The sequence below is a fragment of the Chrysemys picta genome, chromosome 16 (assembly GCF_011386835.1).
Source record: "Chrysemys picta bellii isolate R12L10 chromosome 16, ASM1138683v2, whole genome shotgun sequence".
Taxonomy (NCBI): domain Eukaryota; kingdom Metazoa; phylum Chordata; order Testudines; family Emydidae; genus Chrysemys; species Chrysemys picta.
This window is the reverse complement of record NC_088806.1, coordinates 23,788,270-23,810,098: the sequence shown is the minus strand read 5'-3', so window position 1 is coordinate 23,810,098 and position 21,829 is coordinate 23,788,270. Positions and strand designations below refer to the sequence as shown.

The window sequence follows — 21,829 nt, the reverse complement described above, 5'->3', positions numbered from 1 at the left end:
ACAGCCCAGTAGGAATGGCCACCTCTGTCCCCTTAATTAAATTCCCATATTTCAACCAGGTTACCATGAACGATATCACTCTCCTGAGGATAACACAGCGAGATAAAGAATGGATGTTGTTTGAACGCCAGCAAACACCGGGACCATACGCTGCCAGGCTTTGTCATGCAATGATACCAGATTACTTGCTACTAGCATGGCGTGGTCAAGTGTCCTACCATGGAGGACGGAATAAGGCTGCACTGCCCAGAACCTTGTGGCAAGGCTTTTGGAGTACCTCCAAGAGAGCTCCATGGAGATGTCCCTGGAGGATTTCTGCTCCATCCCCAGACACGTTAACAGACTTTTCCAGTAGCAGTACTGGCCGCGAATGCATCCCAAGTCCTCAGGGCAAATTAATCATTAAAAAATGCTTGCTTTTAAACCATGTTTTATATTTACAAAGGTACACTCACCAGAGGTCCCTTCCATGGCCTCATTGTCTGGGATACTGCCTTGGGAGGGTACTTCAGGCAGGCTGAGACAAAGATCCTGGCTGTTGGGGAAAATGGAGTGCTGTGTGCTCTCTGCAAGCTCGTCCTCCTCCTCCTCATCTTCCCCGTCCACAGAATCCTCAGGCATGGCTGAGATTATCCCCTCCTCGGAATCCACGGTCAGAGCTGGGGTAGTGGTGGCGGCCCCCCCTAGAACTGCATGCAGCTCAGCGTAGAAGCGGCATGTCTATGGCTCTGACCCGGACCTTCCATTTTCTTCTTTGGTTTTCTGGTAGGCTTGTCTGAGCTCCTTAACTTTCACGCGGCACTGTAGTGAGTCCCTATTGTGGCCTCTCTCCATCATGCCCTTGGAGATTTTTTCAAATGTTTTGGCATTTCGTCTTTTGGAATGTAGTTCTGCTAGGGTGACCAGACAGCAAGTGTGAAAAATCGGGACGGGGGTGGGGGGTAATAGGAGCCTATATAAGAAAAAGAGCCAAAAATCGGGACTGTCCCTATAAAATCGGGACATCTGGTCACCCTAAGTTCTGCTAGCACGGAATCCTCTCCCCATATAGCGATCAGATCCAGTACCTCCTGTACGGTCCATGCTGGTGCTCTTTTTTGATTCTCGGACTGCATGGCTACCTGTGCTGATGAGCTCTGCGTGGTCACCTGTGCTCTCCACGCTGGGCAAACAGGAAATGAAATTCAGAAGTTTGCAGGGCTTTTCCTGTCTACCTGGCCAGTGCATCCGAGTTCAGATTGCTGTCCAGAGTGGTCACAATGGTGCACTGTGGGATAGCTTCCGGAGGCCAATACCGTCGAATTGCGGCCACACTAACCCTAATTCGAAATGAGAATTTCGATTTCGGCGCTACTCCCCTCGTCGGGGAGGAGTACAGAAATAGATTTTAAGAGACCTTTATGTCGAAGTAAATGGCTTCGTTGTGTGGATGGGGTACAGGGCTAATTCGATTTAACGCTGCTAAATTCGACCTAAACTAATAGTGTAGACCAGGCCATTGATTAGGTATAGGTTTAAGCTACACCGAAATACGCCACTCTTAAACTGCAGTGTGTCCACACGGGTTTTTACTGATATAACTAGATTGGTTTAAAAAAATCACACCTTAAATTAAGCCATTGAAAATGTATAGAAAAGCCCTTAGATTTATAGAAATGCTAAAAATGGCACCTATCCCTATGCCCTGGGCATCCTTGACTTGTCTTAAAAAACACCCTAGGTGCAGTAGTACAATTTGATAACCAACACCAGTAAGCCAGACAACTTGAAAACTCAAACCCCTCTCTCCTTTGAACAATCCATCACCTTACAAGTCGCCTCTTTTTCCCTCGGCGACCCCCCTCCACACATACACACTATTTTCAAATGTGTGGGGAAAAAGATGATCTTTGCAACATCATCAGATTCAGGCAATTTCAGACTGGGATGGAGATAAATTGCAAAACACAGAGAACGCTCACAGCAGGCCCCTTTTGTATATCCCAGTGGTGTTCTAGCTCCAACCTCGCTGCTGATCTCACGTGTGAATTGGACCCACCGAGTTTTGAAAACCCAGGGAAAATGTGTTCTATGGATTGATTGATTTCTAAACATAGATCTTGGGACATGCAATGCAGTGTGCTAGCCATAGCCTGGTATCCCACCCCTGTTCCAGGTGCACACACGACTCCAGCTGAGGTGGTTAACCAGGTCTGACATCCTAATCTCTGGTCTTTATGCAGAAATTGTCAAACATGGATTAGAAATGAAATGCGACAAGTCATTTTTAATCAGCATGTTATTCCGTTTCACAGTAAGTCTTTTCAGGCTGTGTTTAGAGAGCTTCCTCTCTTAATTGGGACAGATGCTTAATTCTGGATTGAATAGCCCTCTGTTATACAGCCAGTAAATCTGTAAGTACATGTACTTCTGTACGGCTGTACAGTACACCTGAATGCTCTGGAAGTACACCTGAATGCTTTGGAAGCTCAGCAATTCAGCATTATTCCCAGTGCTCTGCCAGTCTTTCCTTCTCAGAGGCAAAGGAAACCAGGTGACTGCACCTGAAGTATTTTTGTACAACCCTAGGTTATACCAGTAAATGTTATGCAAACCCATAAAGTCAGTAATGAGTAAGGAAGAGTTACTTCAGAGATTGCACGTATTCAGGTTAAACCAAAGGTGTGCATTTCTCCTGCGCAGAAACAGAGCTTTTATCAGCACAGGAGACTCTTTGGAGGTATTGCCATTGTTAAAGCACCCTGGATACTCGCTACCCTCTGATACTCACACTGCACTGTCACCTGCACAACACAGGTCTCTTGGCCAGCGTCATTGGAAGCAGTGCATTGGTATAACCCTGTAATCATCTGTGTGAGATTCTTCATTAGAACTTGTCCAGGGTTAGAAATGTCTGAAATGGAAACAAAAAACAAGCAAAATGAATAAATGAGTAATAAAAATTAGAGGAAATGTTGTCCAGTGGATAGAGCACTGAACTTGGACAGAGAAGAGCTGTATTCTATTTCCAGCCCTGCCACTGACCTTCTGGGTAACCTTGGGCAAGTTGCTTGACCTATCTGTCTCTCTCTTTCCCCTCCAACACTTTGTTTGTCTTACCTATTTAAGTTGCCGGCTCATTGGGGCAGAGACTGTTTTTCACTATGTTTATACAATGCGGCTCCAATCTTGGGGTGGGGTTTCTATCTGTTATGTTAATACAAATAAATAATGCTAACAATAAATAATTAGCATTTCTATACTACCTATCGTACAAAGATCTCAACCCACATTAAAAGCAATGGATTAGGCCTCAGAACACCCCTGAGAAGTATTATTATCATTGATCATATTGTTGACATTCAACAAATAATAAAGTTGAATACTTAGGTTGTAAACTCCTCGGGGCAGGGACGGTCCTGTTGTTATGGGTACCTACAGGGCCTAGCGCAATGGAGCCCTGACTCATGATTGCAGTTCTTAGTCAATACTGCACCACATCTACTTAATAGCCTCTATTGTAATGACAGGGAAATATGCTGAGAGCAATTCAGTGATTTGCCCAATGTTACACCATCATCCAGTGACAGAGCTGGGAGTAGGGAGGAATAGAGGGTAGGCCTCTTTTTTTTCCCTTAGGGATGGCTCTTCCGTTTGTTGAAACACCATGAGAACTAGGACGGGCCCTGGGATGACTTACTGACTCGTGCTGTGGGTGGCAAGTGCCCGATTTTTCCTTCCTTGTCACTTATGCGCTGCCACTGGTACTTGATGGGTGCTGTGCCGGAGGCAGAATTGCACTGCAAGGAGAGTTCCTTTCCTTCAAAAAGCTCTCCTTCCACCCAGCATTTGGGCTTGGAAGGTTTCTCTGGAAGAAACAGGTTGGGAGTTTGGATCAATAGTTAACTAAGGCTAGATCTACACTACCCGCCTGAATCGGCGGGTAGAAATCGACCTCTCAGGGATCGATTTATCGCGTCCCGTTGGGACGCGACAATCGATCCCCGAATCGACGTTCTTACTCCACCAGCGGAGGTGGGAGTAAGCGCCATCGACAGAAAGCCGCAGAAGTCGATTTTGCCGCCGTCCTCACAGCGGGTTAAGTCGGCTGCGATACGTCGAATTCAGCTACGCTATTCACGTAGCTGAATTTGCGTATCTTAAATCGACTCCCCCCTGTAGTGTAGATGTACCCTCAGAATCTGGTGTGAAATCCTGGCGTTTTTGAAGTCAATGGGAGCTTTGCCACTGACTTCAATGGGTCCAGGATTTCATCCCTGGAAGCAAGCTAGAAACCTCACCTCCAACAACAATAACCACTGAGTTTAATAAGAGCTGAGCATTCCCCAAGGAAATAGGGCAGAACCTGCCACCTGGATATCAAGTAGCAACACTTTCTATGGCTGCTCATAGCCAGAGGGCAAGAGGACACTGTTTCTAGCAGCTTCTGAAAGCTGCCTTTCCAAATTAGCCGTTCTGGGGGGGGTGTCACAGAATATCGCTGCTGCTTGTTTATTGGCGTTACTTCTGACCCCTTTAGAGCAATGACTCTCACCACAGCCTGAGGACAGGGAATGAATTTGTCTCCTATGGGCACAGAAGCAACATGACATGCCATTGGTGCCAGTTCCCTCCTTGGGATTTGCCCTAGGGTAAAGGAGGGCAAAGCACCATCCTTGTCCCCTTTGGGAATTAGATACTGTCTGCCACCCATATGAATGCCTAGCAGAGCAAGGAAGGTAAGGTGCCTTGGCTTAATCCCCATAATCTCATCACGAAGCAGCTCAGTACACTACAAACCCCTGTATCACATTCTGCTTTAAGTGCTCTTCATTCCTTGAATGCCCTGTGGTCCACCCTCTTCTACTTCACTGATTCCTTCCTTCCGTCTGTCCGTCCGTCCTTTTCCCCACTATCTGCTGGGGGCCCTGCATCCCTATTATTTATTTATTTTATTAACTGTATACTAAGCAAAAACCCAAACTGAAAGCCTTCAGTCAGGGAGGAAACAATGCCAACTCCAGCATCTTGTTCCCATCAGACATCTGGCCAGTTCCTGGTACTGGGATCTGAACCCAGAGTTCGCTGCTCAAACTCTGTATGGGGTCATCACCAACTCAGCCACAATGGCAAGCTTTTGTGATCAAATCAGAGATACAATTCAGACAGAATGTTTTATGCTATCCTTCAGTTGGCTGTGGTAACTTCCAAACAGCACTTTAGGCCTCTTCCAGTCTCTGCCCTTCACTGGAAAGCGCAAAGGCAAATGTGAAGCTTGAATGTGAAACCTGATCGTGAGATACTGGGAGCAATTCAGGTGCATCGGTACTGTGCTGAAGCAAAATCTGCCTCAAGGAATTGAGTCTAGTGGGTTTTCTTTTGAAAAAAACAAAACGACCTTACCTAGAACAAACAGGGTAATGCGATACCACTCGTACTGCCCGGCATTTTTAACTTTACACGTGTACTGCCCCGCATCACTTGGCTGCAGAGATACAATGCGTAAGGAGGCGTCTCCAGCTAGGAAATTGGAGGTGAAGGAAACACGACCTTTTTGCCCCTCATTCAGGTCATTATACACGTTGCCTCCAGAGTAGGTGATAACCTAAAAGGCAGAGTTAGCCATCGATCAGTCAGTTGGACCAGTCACTGTACTGTACAGCTCAACCAAACAAACGAATCACATACTTGAAACCAGGTCAGCTTGCAAAATAGGATTTCTATTTGGCAATTACTTTGGTTATTAGTAATTATGGAGATGTTGGTAGTTATTCAGTTACGGTTGCACTGAGCTTTCTTCCTGTACCCACAGTTTAATCCCTCTAAAAACTCTGCCATGGTTCAGTTTAGAAAACCCTTGTCTATGCTGGGATTTCAATCACCAGTCTAGCTACACTGGTACAAACCCCTAGTGTAGACATAGTTTATACTGGTGTAGTGTGATTTACATTGGTGCTGCTTACCCTTTTCACTGGTGCAAACAGCACTACACTTCCATCCATTTACTGTAGGTACTTATACGCCCCCCCATTACAGGAGTATGTGAGTGCATTACAGTTTTAACATATTTATCCTCTATGAAATAGGAAAATATTACCATCCCCATTTTAATTTATTTTTAAACTATTTTTTATTTGGGAAATTTTAATAAATTTACAAATCCTTGCCATGTCAATATCAGAAACAAGACAATCATTATAACAGTTAGCTTTTGTTTACCGAAACATTATTCAGGAATAGAGTCATCAGATCTTTCAGTTTAACATGATTTACTCTATTCCAGAGTGTGCATAATTACAACACCTATGTCGTTTCTAGTGATTTTATTAAGCTGAGTGAAATCTCAATATACACATATTTAACTGACCAGGCATGTCTATGTTAGTATTTAAAACAAATAGAGAGGGGTGCTGGCTTTATCTGCAGGTGAATGTACTTTATCTGAGTACTGAATAAAAGGTAACCACTTTTCTATGTCTCTATCTGTCCTCTGTCCATTTTGGTGGGTATGTAATTGGTGTGTTAATTTTTCCATAAGCACAGCTTCCTATATGTTTTTGAACCATTTCTCTGTGTTGGACTGTTTTTTTCTTTTTCCAGTGAGAGGCTACGAGTAGCCGAGCAGCTACTGGCAGATGAGAGATTCATTCTTCATTTCCTCTTGTGTGCCCATTTCCACTAGGAGGATTGCCAGTTCAGAGGCTAGTGTTGATATCAACCTACATGAATAAGTTCTCCCCCTCAATGCAACAAGGAAACATGGCTTCTTCTTGGTGGATGCTAATTGTGGCTGAACGGAGACCTACCACTTTTTGGTCGGCTTTGGAATCATGCAGCAGCCACTCAATATCCAGGCTTCTTGGCTCCAAGAGGCCCAGACGGTGGTGACAGGGCAGAGTGACGTTTTCCTCAGCCACCCTCTTAAACTCCGTTTGAGCCCCTGACATCCAAACTGAACAGGAAGCTGAAAGACACAAACCGGTGGTCAGTGACCAAGAGGAAGGAAATATCTATGAACTAACAGGTTCAGCTGGGGCTGATTTTGGGAACTCTTTGCTTCATAGTAACAAAGAAAATGCAGTACTTTCACTTAATGTACACTTTGTATCTGATTAAAAGTGTCACGTAAATTGACATCAGGTTAGATTCGCCCCAGTGTCTGAGCACAAAGAACAGATTACTTTGGTCTCCACTGAGCTGTCAATGCTAAATTCACACGAAGCTTGTTCCTCACATAGAATCACAAAATATTAGGGTTGGAAGAGACCTCAGGAGGTTATCTAGTCCAATCCCCTGCTCAAAGCTGGACCAACACCAACTAAATCATCCCAGCCAGGGCTTTGTCAAACCCCTAAGGATGGAGATTCCACCACCTCCCTAGTTAACCCATTCCAGTGCTTCACCACCCTTCTAGTGAAATAGTGTTTCCTAATATCCAACCTAAACCTCCCCCACTGCAACTTCAGACCATTGCTTCTTGTTCTGTCATCTGCCACCACTGAGAACAGCCGAGCTCCATCCTCTGGAGCACACCACAGTCCTCTGTGCACCCCCTCGGGCTTGAGAGTGCCTCCTTCTTCTTTTACACTTCCATGACCCAAAAGCTTGCATTTCAGTGTGTAGCCTTCCAGCCTTTACATTAATGCCACTTCTGGCAGCCAGACTGGTCCCTGATGAGTGATGTAATGGGAGACTCTCCCTAACCCCAGAGGATGAGTTCAGTGTTATTGCAGCAGTGAAAGTAAGAGGTCAAGCTCGGGAAATAAAAGTCTGATCTTCCGTAAAGCAGGCATGGCATAATTAGGTTAGCGAACGGGCCCTGAACCCTGATTGTCCCAAACAGTTTACCATTACAAAAAAAAATCCTAACGTGGACCACTAGAGGGAATCAGATCCTTACATGCATCTGACATCAAGAAAAAGGAAGACTGGGTGATACCAGGCAAAGCATTACCTTTACATGCACTGTGTTAATATTAGGGCTCTGTGAGTCATTGCGAAGCTCACCTGTTTTGGGGGTTCCTTACAAACTCAAAATTAAGCCCAGTTTCATGGAACGGTTACTAAATCAGGCTCTGGTCTAAACAGATCTGGGCTACAGTATGGCTTTGCACTGAACCATGCCCATCTCACGGCTTTAATTAGAAATTAGCCCCGAGATACTAATTTGGATCTTGATCCAAACGGCTCCAGAGTTCTGGGATACTGGGAAAATTCTGAGCATTTGCCTCAGGGTCATCTCTGGTTCAGCCATGAAATCAAGTGGAAAATGGCAGTTTTGACTGAGTTTTCACAGGGAGTTTTGAGATTCGTTTGAACATGTTTTTCAAAGTAAAATTCGGGCATGGCAAAAGATGTGCTGTTACGTGTGGGATCACTACCTATCTGAAGGCAAACATTCGAGCTTCATGGTGTCTTAGTCTTTCATCTTGTTCCCAAGGGACAGGCATCATTGCTGCTGTGAAATAGCCAAATGTTTAAAGGCACTTTAAGCAGACAGACATGAACACAGTATTGCCAAACTCAACATTCAAAAATGGTGGGTCAGGTTCCTAAAACAGGGTGACAAGATCACAAGTGTGAAAAAACAGGACAGGAGCTGGGTGGGTGGGTGATAATAGGCACCTATATAAGACAAAGCCCCACAATATCAGGACTGTCCGTATAACATTGGGACATCTGATCACCCTATCCTAAAATTGTGAGATTGCCTTTTTGGGTATGGAGACTTCAGAGTGCAGTCAGATCATGTTTTCAAACTTTCGTCTGCAAACATGAGGACTGGTAAGTTTTTAATGAATTATTATTTATTATTATTAAAGGAAAGCTCCTGTCATTTCTTGATTCCATGAGCAGGGGCTTTAAGGAAAAAAACAAATGTTGTGAGACTGAAGAAAATCGCAAGAGTTGGCAACACTGCGGGACCTGTATTCACCACCAGGGCCGACGAGAGGGGGGGGGGAAGCCGGTACAAATTACTGGGGCCCGGTGGTCTGGAAGGGGGCCCGGGGCCCGGCTTCCCCCGCCCTCGTCGGCCCTGTTTAGCCGGTCTGCCCTTGCTGGGGGGGCCTGAAAATTTTTTTTCACCGGGGCCCGAACCCGCGCTTGGTGGCCCTGTTCACCACGCTATGACTCTGCCTCAGAATTTTTACATTCAGAAAGGCTGAAAGGTTTTCTCCACCTTTAACCTCTCCTTTACATTTGTGTAAGGACAAGAGAGACACAACAAGAATGACACTTCCCTGGACTTCTCTTGCTTGCTCTCTCCCTCCCTTTGGGACAAACTTTACCCTCAGAAGCATGCATGCTGGAGCCAGGATACCTCGGTCCTGTTCCCAGCTCTGCTCCTGAATTGCTGTTTGACCTTCACTCCCTGTGCCTCAGTTTATCTATCCGTGTTGCTTAACTGATATTTGTCACGTGCTTGGATTAAAGGCACTGCTCAGGATATCTGTGCAATGTAATAGTGATACAATAATGACATGGGAAAACAGGGGCTGAATGGTTTAATGTGTGTTCTGAATTAACAGCATGCATAGCCTATAAAATCTCTGCTCCCTGGGTAAGAATCAGGGTTTGTATGCCCAGTTGCATGCACACACACCTTATATGCATTTTACAGTTCCCCACCCTGTTTTCCTTACAAATAAAATTTTCTTACATGGCCAAAAGCATCTGTGACAAATTATCACATCAGTCATTCACAGCCACGCTGAAGGCGGCACCCAGCCAGCGCCTACTCCGCCCTCCTTTATACCCTGGCACTCCTTCAGCCTTTACTGCCACAGAGTTTAAAATGGGTGGATTCCTTCTGCAAATTAATCTCCCCCACCCTGCTTTCTACAGGAATCAACAGGCCCGGGAGGAGGCCCCACTCAGCCAGGTTGGCTGGTTTCTCTAAAGGGAAAGCTAATTCAATTTATAGCTGGTTCACTGATGCCAAAGCTTCTAGTGACCACAGTTGGGAGCAGTTTTTTTTCATATCCCAAGCACAATTAGTTATTCTTTCTAAAGATAAATGCTTGTTTTCTATTATGGCCTAAATTGCTGGATACTCTGTCAGTTAAGCCACTGGCACTGACTAGGTCAGTGGTTCTCAACCAGGGTTACGTGTACTCCTGGGGGTAACACAGAGGGCTTTCCAGGGGGTGCATCAACTCATCTAGCTATTTGCCTTTTTACATTAGGCTACATAAAAAGCACTAGCGAAGTCAGTACAAACTAAAATTTCATACGACTTGTTTATACTGCTCTACATACTATACACTAAAATGTAAGTACAGTATTTATATTCCAGTTGATTTATTTTATAATTATATAATCATAATGAGAAAGTCAGCAATTTTTCCGTAATAGTGTGCTCTGACACTTTTGTATTTTGTATTTTTTTTTTAATTTTGTAAGCAAGTAGTTTTTAAGTGAGGTGAAAGTTGGGGGTACGCAAGACAAATCAAGATTCCTGAAAGGGGCACAGTAGTCTGGAAAGGTTGAGAGCCACTGCACTAGGTGATTAATCAATGAGCTTAATTGATCTGCCACTGCAGGGAGTGTTCACACACAGCATTGACTAAACTCCCCAAGTCCTTTCTTTGCCATCAAACTGGGCTTCATGTATAACCTGGGTTGGATTTCCTAGGGAGGCAGCATCTTCTTCAGGTGTCTCAAAGCCCTGGCCAGGAATATCTAGGCGAGATCATTGGGATACCACATTGTCCAACAGCATTCCATCCTCTCTGGTTTGGGGCTGGGAGAGAGGGCATGGGAGAGAGCAAATATCAAGAAACACTCCAGAAAACTCAGAGTTTGCTCCTAATCTTATAAACAGAGGAATTAAAAGACAAAAACACTTAATGGGTATAAAAATCAGCTGGCTCTGCTTATGAGCGATTGCCTAAGGAAGCAAAATCATCCATAACTGTTTGTGTGGTTATCTGTAGGCTGGTAGGGAGAGACATTTGCTGGTTTGCAAAAGCAACAGATATAGTACCATGCAGCTGATTCTGTGCATAGTAGAGCCATAATATTTGTGCACAATGGGCTATAGCATCTTTCCACCCATCCCTAGGAAACCTTCCAGCCACAAGAGGGCAGAATCCACCCAAATAAGATGTTATACACTCTAGTAGAGGGATACAACAGATGATTTCCCCAAAGGTCAGTTCTTTAAGTTTCATCTACTAACAGAGTGGCTACGTGAAGTCTGATCCTGGACTCCTCACTCCAGCAAAACCCGCACTGACTCACAGTCCTCCATGGATCCTGAGCGTCATGATATATTTCAAAATTACGATAGTGTTCAGATTTTTAAAACCTTTACTCACTCCTTAGTCAAGCAAACTCCCACGGACAACAATGGGAGCTTTATTCCGAGCAAGGCCCATGACTGATCCTGTACAGTAATTCCTAGGTTGCATAAGCTTTGGCTCACATCTGGGCATGTAGGCCTTAAAAATGAGCATCCTCTTTAGCCCTCAGGCTAGCTGATGTGTCACTCAGCACATCATATAACAGAACACTTTGGTGAAACAGTTTTAATATTTAAACATTTATCTTTGTGCTAAAAGACAATGGATTTGGTCACCCACACCGGCCCTGCAGACAAAAGAGAGAGGCTTGCTCTTTCATCCCAGTCTAACATTTGTATTAAAACTACAGAAATGTTTTAAGCAACGCAAAAGCTCACACACCTAAATGGTATATGGTGGACAGTGTAATAACAAAGTTTCAGTTCTTTTTAGCAACGTGTTTTTTAAAATATACGGGGCCAGATTCTGCAACCCTTAGTCATGCTCCCTCCTGAAGTAGTCCCTTCGATTCTACGAATTTCAAAGTGATTTTGAGTGCCTCAATTTTTGGTACTCAACTTGAGACACTTTAAAGGGGGATGATTTTCAGAAAGTCAGGTGTCTCAGAGTACCATTCCCTCCCCTCTGCAATGTGCACTGAAATCAGTGGGATTACTCAAGGAGTAAGGTACTACTCAATGTGAGAAAGCCCATAACTCCTTCACCAAAGATATATATACACATACATACATGGATGTACTTAAATGCACATACCATGTACATGTGCCAGCATACACTTTCATGCATTCTTTCATACAGAGGTACAAGATACACATGCAAAACCACATTTACTTACACATCTGGAACAGGTGCACACATATATAAATGCATGCACACATTCAACACACAAGCAGGAACACATCAGATAATCACGCATGAACACACAGCACAAATGCACACATACACACAGAATGGGATTAGAAACTAACATATTTTGTCAACATTTCTATTTATAGGAAAATTCTAATACTAAAAGCTAAAGCGCTTCTGGACCTAAATCTTTTATTAGCTTCAGAGGAGAGGTTGAACCAGGGACTAATATTAAATATAAATTGCACATTTAAAAAAATAAGTTTTGCTTCAATCATTTATGGACTACTGGAGAGAGAATGAGTGGCCCAGAGAAATTTTAGAGGCTTCTGGATATGGGGAACACTTAGTGACACACTGAGAATCTGGTCCAAAATATCCCATCCATGATCATTTGAAAAATGAATTCTTAAAATTGGTTTTGAAAACTTTAAGTCATTTTGAGGCCTTTGTATTTAATTTACAAGCAGGTTCTTCAACTACACTTGTTATCCCTTATTTTGGCTTTATCTGTGGGGTGGGTTGCTAAGTCTCTTCCAGAAGGTCGATGTTAGTCTGCGAAGTGGACAGGTGACCTGCAATTTCCCTGTGACTGAAGCTAAACAAAGGCAGCTTGTGCTAGTATCAGGCAAGTATCCACTTGGTTGGATGATTTGGGAGAGTAGCAAGGCACTTAAGCGCCTGCTTAAATCCAACTGTGATGCTGGCACAAGGTCCCCACGCCTCACTTGTATACTGACAAACACGTAGCTGGAATTAATCTGGCTTGTGTGTGTTAGTGTTGTTAAAATAGGTATTAGAATTATAAAAATATGCTTAGTGATTAGTCTTTATTGAATGTTCGTAAATTGGTGCATGCATTAATCTCACATATAACATCTGTATCCCAGGAAGGTAGTATTTAAGTGTTTGCTTTTTAAGACTGTAACTATGTAAATCACCAGACAAAGGGACATGAATTAGTGTGAGATGCTGGCTTCCAACAAAAGGTGTTAGGCTTTGCCCAGCAGAGAAGGCCCATCAACACCAGATGACAAAACAATTTGTTGATTGCTCACCCCCTCGCTCCCTTTGAAGAGGAGGCGTGCAAGTGAATTCCTCCCATCAGCTACGTTTGCAGCTGGAAGCAGAATGGGGAAAGGAATAAAAATGCCTTAACAAGGAAGAACTGCTTCTTTAAGCTGGACAAGGGCAAGGTTTTCTAACCATAAGCAAGAGATTCCCAGTGTTTAGCCTGGGTTAGCCCCAAGAGACATATAGAGCTTGCTTATTATAGAAGCTTCTATTGCCTTTTGAAACTTAAGGCTGTAACTCATTTGTGTGTGTATGTTACCTGCTTTAACCTTGTGAATAACTCTCTCATTTCCCTTTCCTAGTTAATACATGGTTAGATAGTTTATTAGAGGATTGGCTACAATTGTTGTCTTTGGTGTAAGATCTAAGGCGCAACAGACCCGTTGTAAGTGACTGGTCCTTTGGGACTGGGAGTAGTTTTGATTTTTGGTGCAAGTGACTATTGCCCAAGCAAGCTTACCTAGGTGACAAAATAGATCGGATTACCAAGGGGACTGTCTGTGACTTCATGGATGATACAATAAGGATGCAAAGGCCAAGGAGAACTGTTTCATTATAGAGCTATGATCCAACTATTCCACCCACTGGGCATTGCAATTAATATCTATGCTGCAAGACCAGTCATTTCTTAGTACAAATATTGTGCAATTAAAAATAATAGGTTAGCACTTTGCAAAGGTACATTGTGTCAACACCCGCGTGGGATAGATATCATCATCCCAATTTTACATTTGGGTAAAATGAGGCACTGGGAGGTTAAATTGACTGGTTCCAGAGCAATGAGTAGAAGCCAGGACTCATGATTCCCAGTCCTGTGTGCTAACCAAGGCTGCCCAGGGGAGCGGGGGAAAGAAATAGGGAGGCCAAAGAGACAGTTTGCCCTGCACCCCCATTTGAGAGGGCTCCCAAATGGAGTAAAGTTGCAACCTGGTAGGCGGGGTTGCAGTGCCACTCACTGAAATTTGACTCGGCAGCCCCCCCTTCAGGCAGGAGAGGGACAAGCCAAACCTGAGTGGCACTGCAACCCCACACCCAGATTGCAATGCCCAGAGGTGGGTGTGGTGGGGGCTTGCTCTCCAGCTCGCCCCCACCCTGAAATCCCCTCAGTGACAATTTTTTGGAAGGGTAAGGGGCCCTCAGTTTCAAATTTTGCCCAGGGCCCCTAAAAACCTCTGTGTAGCCCTGACATTAACCATTAGACCCTATCCCCTCCTTTTATGTTATGTTTCCCATTGCCATTCATGATTCCAGTCTTAACACTTCGCTACCCTCCAAAGCATTTGAAGTCCAAAGAAATGTAAAATGGTGTCCTTTTACACAGAGACGGCTATTTGACATTCTTTTCCGCAAGTGGAGGAGGAGCTGGGGGTGGATGGAAGTCTCCTAAGGGTAATTAGTTCAGCCAGGACTATGTTGTGGGACATCTGCTTTTTGTATTCCTTGGCCAGCAGAGGGATATGGGTCAGGGGTCACCTTCTCCCAAGAGCTTGAACACGCCGAGTGAGCAAGATCCAGCCGTCAGTGCATGCCGCCTGCCGCCTGCCCCACTCTGCCTCTCTCTGATTTCAAGAATTTGGTTGCGAGACGAAAGCGTCGCGAATGAAAAATGTGAGCTTGAAGTCAGCTCCCGCAGGGACGGCAGAGCTGTGTCAAAACACAAAGGTCAGCAGATCCCACCCATACAAACGCAGCACTGCAGAGGTCCTCTCTCTGATTGAAATCACATGTGCTTGGGACTGAGGTTTGAGAACAGGATTCCTGCACAGCAATGAAATAAAACTGAAGGAACATGCGTGTTGCAGTGTTTCCAAGTGATGATGTGAGGCTTTTGGAATCAAAGCTGCCGAGGAGTTAATCAGGCCCCAGCAGAACAGAAAAATACAGTTTAATGAAGGAAAACATTCATTTTTAAAAGCTAACAGGGACTGAGGGGGAGGGCAGGTGGGCTAAAATCTGGCTGGTGCTATGCAGACTCCTACCAAAAGAAACACCACCAGCTGTGGGAGTTGGTGGGGAGGGAGTTGGCCTCCCTTGTTCTGGCTCATCCAAATATGTTTCAGAGGAACCATTCCTCAGGCGCTCTGTGACAAGAGCCAGAGAGTGGCATTATACGATGGGAGGGATGAAGATGTCAGGGGAGGGCCTGGTCCGCATATGCAGGGCCACCCAGAGGGGGGGGCAAGTGGGGCAATTTGCCCCGGGCCCCACAGGGGCCCCCACAAAAATATAGTATTCTATAGTATTGTAATTTTTTTTTATGGAAGGGGCCCCCGAAATTGCTTTGCCCCAGGCCCCCTGAATCCTCTGGGTGGCCCTGCGCATACGCAAATACACCCAGCGGTGCTACAGCCTCTTTGCACTGCTCCTGCGCAGCTTCTCTTGTCTCTTGTAGGGCTAGACTGTGCAATTGTGCAGGGTACTTGTCTAAGTCAGAAAGCAGATGCATACTCAGGTCTTCATCTTGCAAAAGGTTCCCACAGCATGGGCCTCTTAGCCCCTTGCTGAATTCAGTGGGATTGTGAACTCCAGGGCATTATCACTGCACTAATGGATATCTTTACCGGAGCATTCAGAAGCCATTTCAGAAATATACATAATACCATTAAGGGATAAGAAGGTGATGGCATTTTGCTTTTCTCTATGAACCAATATCACCAAAACTATTATTATTTTAGTTAAATATATCTGCTTTGATTCTGGTTTTTATTACTACTTTTCAATGGGGAAGAGAACACGTGAGTTTTGCATGAAGCTCTTATTGCTGTTTTAGTCCTTCTAAACACAGGCCTCTGACTGGGTGGATTGGCTAGAAATGGATAGACAGCCCAGTCAAGTGGAAATCATGGAGAGTAACACATGAGAAAAAGCAGGTAATCTGATATGAACAGTGTCTAGCATCTGATGTTTCCTCTAAAGATGGGAGACATAGGAGCTGCCATAACCAGAACAGATCAACGGTCCATCTAGTGCAGTAGCTTCTTCCTAACTGTAAATTAATTAAAACAAACAAATTACCAAAACCAAACACTTCATGGCACACACAGTTCTCCCCCTGGGAGAGGATGAGGGAGAAAATGAAGCACATGCGACAGATATTAGTATCATTGCTTGATGCACAACTGGAAGGTGTTTAGATGCTATGGTGGTGAGGGAAGTATAAAAACCTATTTAGAATAGAATCAAATAGAATCTCCTCCACGTTTAAAATACACCAATCAATATGCAATGCTATGAATGGGGGTTAAGGAAGACATTTCCTGATTAGTGATCCGATTATGCCCTGAAAGCATAAGGGTTAATAGCTCTTTTAATATTTTCCTGATTAAAATTACTGCAGATGCTATCTTTATTTCCATAAGGGTCTAATCCTTTTGTTATATTACTATTATTAGTACTGATGTACAGTATTTACTTCAATGAGATCCTGCAGCAGCAAGTTCCATGGGTTAACAATTCTACATTTACTTTTAATTCCATCAGGTGCCTCTTGTTCCTACAATATGGAGTGAGCAAACACTCTCTATACTATTTTTGACCATATATACCACTACCAGATCCTCTGTTACTCTTTTTTCCATACTAAATAGTTCTAGTCATTTATTTAAAAAAAAAAAGTAGTCCAAGGAATGATGCAATGTTCTACAAAGGCTCCAAGGAACATATTATTATGGTGTTTTCTAGAACAGTAGTGCTCAGAAGCTCAACCAGAACTGGAACCCCATTGTGCTGGGGGGTCTACAAACATAACACGGAAGACAGTCTCTGTCCCAAAGACAGGGTGGAAGGGCAGGGTAAGGGCAACCTGTCTTCCCATTAGTGGATGGGGGCACTAGGACCCGGGGCAGCAGACAGCAGTTGCTGCTGGCTCTGGCAGTAGAAGCAGACAAGGGAGAGGCAGGCAGGGAGGGGGACATACGGGGGGTGGGATGCGCGGAGGGGGGGTGGCAGGTGGAGGCTGGGGACCCATCCAACAGTCCCTGACTGCCCCCCCCCACCGGACTCCCCTTACCAGTCTGGCTCCACGTGTTTGCAAAACACGCTGCCCGGTGGGTCGGTTTGTGTGTTACACAGGGCTGCAGACAGAGGGAGGGGGGAGCAGGGGAGGGCTCTGGCTGCTGGAGGCCAGTGGGAGTGGGCCAATCGGCCCAGCCGCCCAATCAGCAGCCACACTCTGCATGGAAGGGAGGGAGGGAGGCGCGGGAGAAAACCCCCCCGGACATTTTAACCTTGTTACCAATTCCTCCCGGACGGCTATTTAGAGATGCAAAAGCTGGACATGTCCGGGCAAATACGGACGGATGGTACCCTACTCAAAGGGCCGTGGAGTGGCCCAAGTCTGTACTTCCCTCGTCAACTGGAGGGCCCAAAGATGGAATGTGGGGGCTCAACTGAGATGTTCAGTTCTGGAAATTCAGGGCAAAGAAAGACTGGAAAGTTACATTTGGGAGGGTAATAAAAGAGTTGCTTCTGAACAAACCCCTATCAAGCCAATTTTTTGTTGTTGTTTTAGGCTCCAAAGCAAGACAAAAGTTCTCCAAAAAATGCTGGCCTATGGCTCCATTTCCTCTGCTGTTTGTCTTCACAGGAGGGTGGATTTCATTTTTTAAAAACAAAGAAAAGCTATTCCAAAGTAAACTGTGAGTGCTTTATGGCATCTCTTTATTGCTGCAGCAATAATCCACAGTGAAGACGAATGCACTTCCAAGGTACAAGCTTCATCCCTGTTAACCACTTTCATGTTACCTTAGTGAAATGCTCAGTTATATTCCCATAATTGTGTGTTAACAGGGTATGACATTTCACTTATCCAGTACAAGCTTTGCTAATATGATGCAAAATGAATGCCTAATGTATTAGCACTCTGTCACTTTTCATATTCCCACCCACTCTCAAACATGCAGCCACAGTTTACTCTAGGGCAGGAAACGAACAGCAGAACCTCCCCGTTAGTCTTGTGAAAAAGATACATTAAATTCTGTGTAGCTCCAAGGGATCATTTTGGAATGAGAGGTGTGGGCTTTTGGCCAAGCGCAGGACTGGGTACCAGGAACTACTAAAATCTAATCTGAGATTGGACTAGATTCCCTCTGTAGCCTTGCATCAATCACCTAACCTGCTCTGTCTCAGTTTCCTCACCTTTAAAACGGGCCTAATAATACTCTCCCACTACACAGGGAAAGAGTGAGAATTAATTAATTAGTTTATGCTTGCAAAGCTTTTGGAAGATGGAATGTAAATGCTAAGGGTCTGATTCTCTTCTTGTATTACAGTAATGTCATTCCACTGTCTTCAGTGGAGTTTCTCCTGATTTACACGACTATAAGTAAGAGGAGGATCAAGCCGTGAGTAAACTTATTAGTATTATTTTATGCCATTCTCCACATCCTTCTCAGGGTTTGGCCTAGCACAATGCCAGCTGCAAGCAATCCCTTAGGAATTTGGGTTGGAAATGAGACTACTATCTGCTCCTTTCATCCTTTCCCATGTTTTTCCACTACCATGAGGAATTAAACAATTCTATACGCATAGCGCTGTCTTCCAAAAGACAAGAGGCAGAGCTCCATGTATCACACTCCATGAGTCGCATATCCGCCCAAGCAAAGCAAGGAGTGTATTGGAATGTAAATCCCACTTTATATATTGACAGATAAGCAGGCATGTGGATATTGAAAAGCAGGCATCTTTGCTGTCCCCCTGGCTCATCGAGGTACTGAATGCTAGTTTGTGTTACACTGAAAAAACACAGCTCGCATTTCTGTAAAAGGCCCTGTGTCCAGAAGGATCCCAAGGCTCTTTACAATCAGATTTACGCACTGAAGGTCAAATCCTGCACACTTTGCTCATGCAAGCAATCCCACTGACTTCAAAAAAGCTACTCATAGGAGAAAGGCATACACTGTTTGGAAGGACTTTTCCCACCATGGAAGGGAAGCTACCTCTGAGGCAGAACACAGCAGCTGTTTTAACTGACATGTAGCAACATGGCACAATAGCTACCAGTACCTTTGAAGTTCATAAAGGGACTGAAAATTCAGGATCAGAGAATACAAGAAGAATATATTGCTAAGTGCTAAATAAATGAAAAATATAATAATGCCAGACTTGACCAAATGTTTTTCACACTGGTTTGCTACTGATTAGATATATTCTTAGTTTGAAATGACTGCCATGAAAGAACAGGTACAGTACATATCACACACACACATACACGCGCGCGCACACACACAGCAATGGTCTGGAAAGGATTCCATCCCCAACAAGATTGAAATTTATGATTTGAGGGTCAAATCCTCGGCCGATGCAAATGAATGTCGCTGCCTTGTCTTCAGTGGAACGATGCCAGTTTATGCCAGCTGAGGATCTGACAGTAAGTGTGCCAGGAAATGTGATCACATTTGGGCCAAGGAAAGTTTTCTGCAATATGTGTTATCAACTACTGTTTTAGAACCGGAGCAATGTAATTCTAATCTAGGGTAACCAGATAGCAAGTGTGAAAAATTGGGACACGGAGTGGGGTAATAGGCACCTATATAAGAAAAAGCCCCAAATGTTAGAATTGTCATCTGGTCACCCTATTCTAATCCCTATTTTTAAACATCCTAATCTTCCTCCCTATGCTAATGGACTAAAGGTATTGAATAGACTGCTGCACCTGCACTGAATATAAACTACTAAATTGTTTCCTTGAATATGCAAGATGAATACTGTAACAAATCTATAACCACTTAGGACTTGTTACCCCAGTGCTGCACACCACACTTAGTTGGAACTAAATAATGTTAACAGTTTTTTGCACTAAACATTTTTTCATTGAAAAATGGCCTTTCTTCAAAAACAAAACTTTTCACAAAAAAATGTTGACATCATTGAAATTTTCTGTTTTAGTGAAATATTCCATGACCTTTTTAACTATGTTTATCAAGTCATTTTTAATTGCTTTGGTTATTTACCAAATAACATATTTTCTTACTCAAAACTGGGGGTTTTGGTAAAGAAACTGGTTTGAAAACAATTTCAATAACAATTAGTTAAAAATATCTTGAAATTTTTTAAAAAAATGAAAATGGATCCATTTCAAACCCTGAGGAATAGAAACATCTTTGAAATTTTGAATTTTTCATCAAATCTTTCCCCCATTTTCAAAGCAGCTCTGCTTTGAACATCCTGATGGTGGAAGGGTTAAAAACTCAAACTCTTTCTCCAAAAGCACCATTTGAGTGAAAGAGGAATCTGCATTATATACTAGCAGTATGGGGAGCTGTCATATAGTAAAGCAGTTCTGATTCTATCCAGCAGAGGACAATAGTGCCACAGACAGAAACTATGTAGTTCATTACCCTACCTTTTCCTCTATTTACCGTGCACAGTATTAACTGAATATTCTGTAACAAAAACTTCCCCTATCCCATTGCGACAGGGAAGGAGGGTCAAGTTATCATTTCAAGCACATGGTGTAGTACTTAGTTAACCCACCCACCTGTTCAACCAAAAGGGAAGGAGACTGGTTCTTGGTTTGGGGTTTGTTTTCTTGGAGACTAAAACAGATTTTTCTGTGAAGCTCACAAAGGTTAAACCACCTCAGCAAAAAAACAACAAAAAACCACCCTCCGATTCATCTCCCACAATTAACATGTCCACGCGGTCACACACACAACTGATAAAACAATAACAGTAAATAGAACCTTCCTCTATGGCTCCCATCTTGCTTTCTGTTGCTGCCTCTTTCCATTGTAAGCTCCTCAGGGCAGAAACTGCATCTTCTTCTCCATCCTGAGTAGCTCATTGTGGCCTTCTGTGAGGTCTAAATGCCAAGATCCAAGACACAATGGTTCATTCACAGACCTTATGCCATCATCGTTGAAAGGAAGAACGGTGCAGTAATTGGCATGCTAACCTGGGATTCAGGACCCCAGAGTTGCCACAGACTATGGGACCTTGGGCTCGGCTCTTCATCTGTGTAGTAGGGGGTAACAGCACTTCTCTATCTAACAGCGGTGTTGTGAGGATGACGGTGAGGGGAACTTAACAAAGACTGGATATTTGTATGGATACCAGGAATATCCAGAATTATCAAAATGGCAGCAGGTTTTGGAAGAATATTAAACCTTGTGATTCAGGGCTTAAGCCTCTTCTGACTATTAGAGACCTATGTGGGGGACAGATTGTGCCACGTCTGCCTATGCTGCACGGTTCTTAAAGCATCCTTTGAAGCATTTGTTTGTTTGGCATGTTCTTAAGTGCACAGGGCACTGTTCAACAGCAAAGGCTTCACGAGCCTAAGGCCATTGCTGAGGGAAGCCCCGGATGGGAACTTACGAGTGCCATGCCTGCCAAATATGCCTGTGACCTTTGCGCAAAAGAGGAATGCAGTTCTGTTAGGCACGTGTCCCAGTTTCACAGTCAGGGCTACTGTAGGTATGGCTGAAGAAAGAGGCAGAGCCCTTTGCATCTGGGGATCAGTGTCCTTAGAGTAAGGACGCTCTGACTGAGAGCTACGGTACATCATTGAGCTCTGGTGAGCAAGCAGAGTTTCCAACATGCGGAACAGAGGAGGAAAAAGACAAATACGGCATTTGGGCAACAATTGAGCGTATTTGCTAATTAGATTTGAAAAGGTCAGG

General features: G+C 44.1%; 1 protein-coding gene across 2 annotated transcripts in view; it reads right to left on the bottom strand.

The window, feature by feature from the left end:
* Positions 1 to 21,829, bottom strand: part of CLMP (CXADR like membrane protein) — a 68,590-nt gene that overhangs the window by 8,933 nt on the left and 37,828 nt on the right. For both annotated transcript variants that reach the window (XM_005303735.5, XM_065570212.1), the window contains exons 2-5: positions 6,786 to 6,943; positions 5,383 to 5,584; positions 3,680 to 3,847; positions 2,771 to 2,893 (exon numbers count right to left, since the gene is read on the bottom strand). In XM_005303735.5, the coding sequence (XP_005303792.2) occupies positions 2,771 to 2,893; positions 3,680 to 3,847; positions 5,383 to 5,584; positions 6,786 to 6,943 (651 nt within the window). The remainder of the gene's footprint in view (positions 1 to 2,770; positions 2,894 to 3,679; positions 3,848 to 5,382; positions 5,585 to 6,785; positions 6,944 to 21,829) is intronic.